The sequence below is a fragment of the Peromyscus maniculatus genome, chromosome 8 (assembly GCF_049852395.1).
Source record: "Peromyscus maniculatus bairdii isolate BWxNUB_F1_BW_parent chromosome 8, HU_Pman_BW_mat_3.1, whole genome shotgun sequence".
Classification (NCBI taxonomy): Eukaryota; Metazoa; Chordata; class Mammalia; order Rodentia; family Cricetidae; genus Peromyscus; species Peromyscus maniculatus.
Window position 1 is genome coordinate 70,426,563 of NC_134859.1, and position 4,052 is coordinate 70,430,614.

General features: G+C 45.1%; 1 protein-coding gene across 1 annotated transcript; it reads left to right on the top strand.

Moving 5' to 3' along the window:
* Positions 1 to 803: 803 nt before the first annotated feature.
* LOC102909716 (C-C motif chemokine 4-like) lies at positions 804 to 2,439 on the top strand. Its single transcript, XM_006983152.3, has 3 exons — positions 804 to 964; positions 1,462 to 1,576; positions 2,080 to 2,439. Exons 1-3 carry the CDS (start codon positions 889 to 891, stop codon positions 2,165 to 2,167), a joined length of 279 nt encoding a protein of 92 aa, XP_006983214.1. The 5' UTR covers positions 804 to 888; the 3' UTR covers positions 2,168 to 2,439.
* The last annotated feature ends 1,613 nt before the right edge of the window (positions 2,440 to 4,052 follow it).

Sequence of the window (4,052 nt, forward strand, 5' to 3'; positions counted from 1 at the left end):
TTTAGTCTGACTACAGCCTTGGTAGGCTGCATCTCCTACACAGGTCCCCAGAGGCTAGGAACATGAGGCATTTCCTAGGGACTACTAGAAAACATGCATCTGCTTATGTAGGCTACATGTTCTGTCTGCAGCACATACTCATCACTAGGTATCAATGCTTATTTGTGTACTAGAACATTCTTTGTGTGGGTCTCCCAAACTTGGTTTCTCTCTCCTCTCTCTCTCTCTCTCTCTCTCTCTCTCTCTCTCTCTCTCTCTCTCTCTCTCTCTCTCTCTCTCTTTCTCCCTTGTTCTACATAAGCTAAACCAACCCTTCTGAATGCTGCTGATCAGATGGTATTTTGTGTGTGGAAGAGTCTGGAGTAGCCAGTGTCTTCTGTCTGTGCTCACACCCCATGTTTGTTCCATCGATTCCAAACAACCTGGAAAGACTGATGTGAAGGCCCCACTGACTGAGGTGCCAAGTGCAGTGAGTTCCTATCCACAGCCCGTGCTAGCAGGTGTAAACACTGCATCCTTCCTCTCAGGTTCACAATCACAAACACCCCATCTCAGTCATTATGTTTGGTGTACCACTTCCCCCTCCAGCATGCACCCCACCTCTCGCCTCCAACTCCCTCCTTTCTCTTCCGTGATGTCACTGCTGGGGAAAGACAGTCTGTGAGGAACTCTTCACTTTCGGACAACTTCAGTTTCCTTACTCATGCCATGACATCATGTCTACTCAGGATATTCCGTTTTTTCCCCAGCACCCCCACATCTTTCCCAGGCCCCAGAGTCCCTATAAAGAGAAGTTCCCAGCTCAGATCAGCACAACACTCAGCCAGCTTCTGCAGCTTCTGGTCTCTGCAGTCTCAGCTCTGTTCCATCCTCTCCCTCAGCAACACCATGAAGCTGTGTGTGTCTGCTCTCTCTTTCCTCCTGGTCGTGGCTGCCTTCTGGGCTCCAGTGCTTTCAGCACCAGGTAACTGGACTTTGCTATGGATGCTCCCTTGGAGACCCAGTGGGTTCAGTTTTCCAGATGGGGCCAGACCAACAGTGGGATTTGGTCAGAGGAGAAAAAAGAGCTGGAAGAACCCCGACTCTGCTGTGAACAGTAGAGACTACCAGACAGTCACTAATAGTGAAGCTCCTGTTTCCTTAAGAATTAACAGCCAATAGAGGGAAAGGTGGTCTGGAAGCCAGATATTGAATTGGCTTTCTCTCTGGTTTAAGCTTGTCTGTCCCTATGCCTTGATTTCCCCCACCTGAAACATGAAGGAATGGAGAGGTGTTCTGACTCAATCCAGTTTCAATCTTGGAGAATTTTTCCCCTTCTTCGAGGACTGTCTTTCTAGAGTAAAAGTCTCATTCTGGGTGGAGGACCATGCATTCAAGGGACCATGTTTAGGGTTCTAGTAGTCCATAGGGAAGATCTGGAATAAATAGCAGGTTTGAACTTAACCTAGCTTTTTCTTCCAGTGGACTCTGACCGTCCAATTGTCTGCTGCTTTTCTTACACTGCTCGGACGCTTCCTCGAATCTTTGTGACCGATTACTATGAGACCAGCAGCCTTTGCTCCAAGCCAGCAGTGGTGTAAGTACACACTGGGGGGAGGGCAAGACTCAGAAAGGGCCAGGTTCAGGTGAAAAGGGTAACAGAAGGGATCCAGTTATAAGTGTTGAAGCCGTGCCAAAGAACAGTGAGGTCATGAGGTAACTTTTTGAGTTCTGATAGAAGCTGAATAATCATTAAAATGGGAGAAGAAGATAGCTACAGGCTATGAAATCAGAAACAATCAAAACGATGCATACTTACGTAGAAAAACCATTTAAAAGAGCAATGAAAAATTGGGATCATATTGATCATAAAACCCACCATGTCCTAATATAGGGAACCCCAGGGGTCGCAGCTACACACCCAGAAGTCAGAGTTCCAGGAAGTCTAGTGTCAGGGTTATGCAGGAAGGATCCCATCTACCATGGTTGCCCATAGAAGCAATGCTCAACAGAATGAGATGCCTATCACCCGCAAAGGACAGTGCTAGATATCCTCTAAGGTCCCATGGGATTCTCATCTGCCCTCTCCTTCTTCTACAGATTCCTCACTAGAAAAGGCAGGCAAGTCTGTGCTGACCCCAGCCTGCCCTGGGTCAATGAGTATGTGAATGACTTGGAGCTGAACTGAGCTGCAGAAGGAACCACTTCAGGGAAGGTCTCCTGAGCCCTGACACTCTTCATTGAGAAGTGCCTTGCTCCTTCCATTCAGAATTCCTCTCCCCCTTCTTAATCAAGTCTTTATATAGACTTTGTGATTTTATTCAGGGTTATTTCTACTACTTATATTTAGTTAAAGGACATGTGTCTCCTTGAGGATGGTCCACCATTTCTCTGCTATTGTGAATATGACCATGCAATTGATTTGAGGCATTTTCATAATAAATCTTTCTTTAAAATATAGTTTGTAATTTTAAATTGATCTTCATTTGGGTTGAAACAGCCTGGTGCTATTATGGATAAACTACAGTTTGTAAAAGCAGTGAGAATGAATAAATACTGAGACCTTAACATGTCTGCTTGGTTACATGGACTCAATACATCCTCTCAAAGCTTCTAATGAAAATGGAAACACCTATATGGGGGTGGGGAACCAGGGCCTACAGTTTTACAAATTAAGAAATAAACACAGGGGTTTTCTGAGGCTTGTAGATTTGTTTGGGAATAATCCTGAATGCATGACCCAGAGGGACAATGTTGATCCTAAGGGTCATTAGATTGACATCCCAGAGGTAAACTGTGACTGGAAGAACAACACAACACAGAGGGAAGGGGATGTGGTTCAGTCATAAGGGGACTTCATTGTCTTATTATCACTGTGACATTAGAAGAGTCACTTTACCTTACTATAACTCAAGTTTTCTGACCTGTAAAAAGAACCCCAGAAGATTTATCTCCCTCTTGAACTCCAGCTTGTGTCCCAGGGAAACAAGGATTTCTGGAGTTTATATTAGCTCATGAGTCAGCAATCTAAACCACAAAGCAAATGGGATTACAGAGCCTAAGTGTCTGGTTTGGCTGTAAAACATCGTGGACCCAAGCCATGACTACTTAACAATTCTCAGCCACACTTACTTCATCTATGACAGAGAGAAACGTAGAATTGAAAGAACAGTAGTTCTGATCAATATTTCATAGACTGGCAGTGTGTTGGAGCTGGGAAAGGACCCCTTAGGCCATCCAGTCTAACTCTCATTTTGTGGAAAGTGAGGTTAAAGACTGAGAAATAACTTAAGAAAGGTCACTTAGTGTGTGGCAGAACGACAGTGCAGCTGATGTCAACCCCCAGGTCAGTACCCTGTACTGGGTATCTTTCCTAGTGACACACTTCTGAGGTCCCCAAAGGGATGATGCCATGAGTAACATAGACAAGGAGAAGACAGCCTTGAAAGACATTTCATCGTTGCCTACTGCATGAAAGTGTAACCGGATCCTCTTCTCTGAGCCAACAAGCACATTTCCTTCCTTGGGCCACAGTCAGCCACTCCTGGCATCCAGGCTACTCCATAGAAAGGGACCTAGAGCAGGTCTGAGAGATGGGGACTAAGAACTGTTGGCTTCTGGTTTCCTTTCTCTAGATTTGAGCTGAGGTGTCCAATATGTTAGCACTGGCCAGAGTGCCTACTTAAATTTCAATGAAATTCAACTAGAATAAAATTGCATTCTGCCTCTCAGTCACACTATTCACAAGCACTGGTGCCTACCATGTTAGAAAGGACTAGTGTAGAATCTGCCCAGAACCACCAGTCATTACAGAAAGCTCTGTTGCATGGCACCATCCCAGCAATCCTGACCTAAAAAAGAGTGATGGTCAGGGAAGTCAGGGTAGCCTAGAAAGTTATAGATAGACTCAGAGATATACAATTCCATTCTGAGTGGATGGGATAGCAGAGAGAATGGATTGTCCTTAGATCTGTGTCAAGGTACTGATCGTTGTAGAAGACTGAACAGTGGCTTCCCAATAGGACCACATCAAAGCCCGAGAATCTGTCATTGTTACCACAGACAGAAGATGG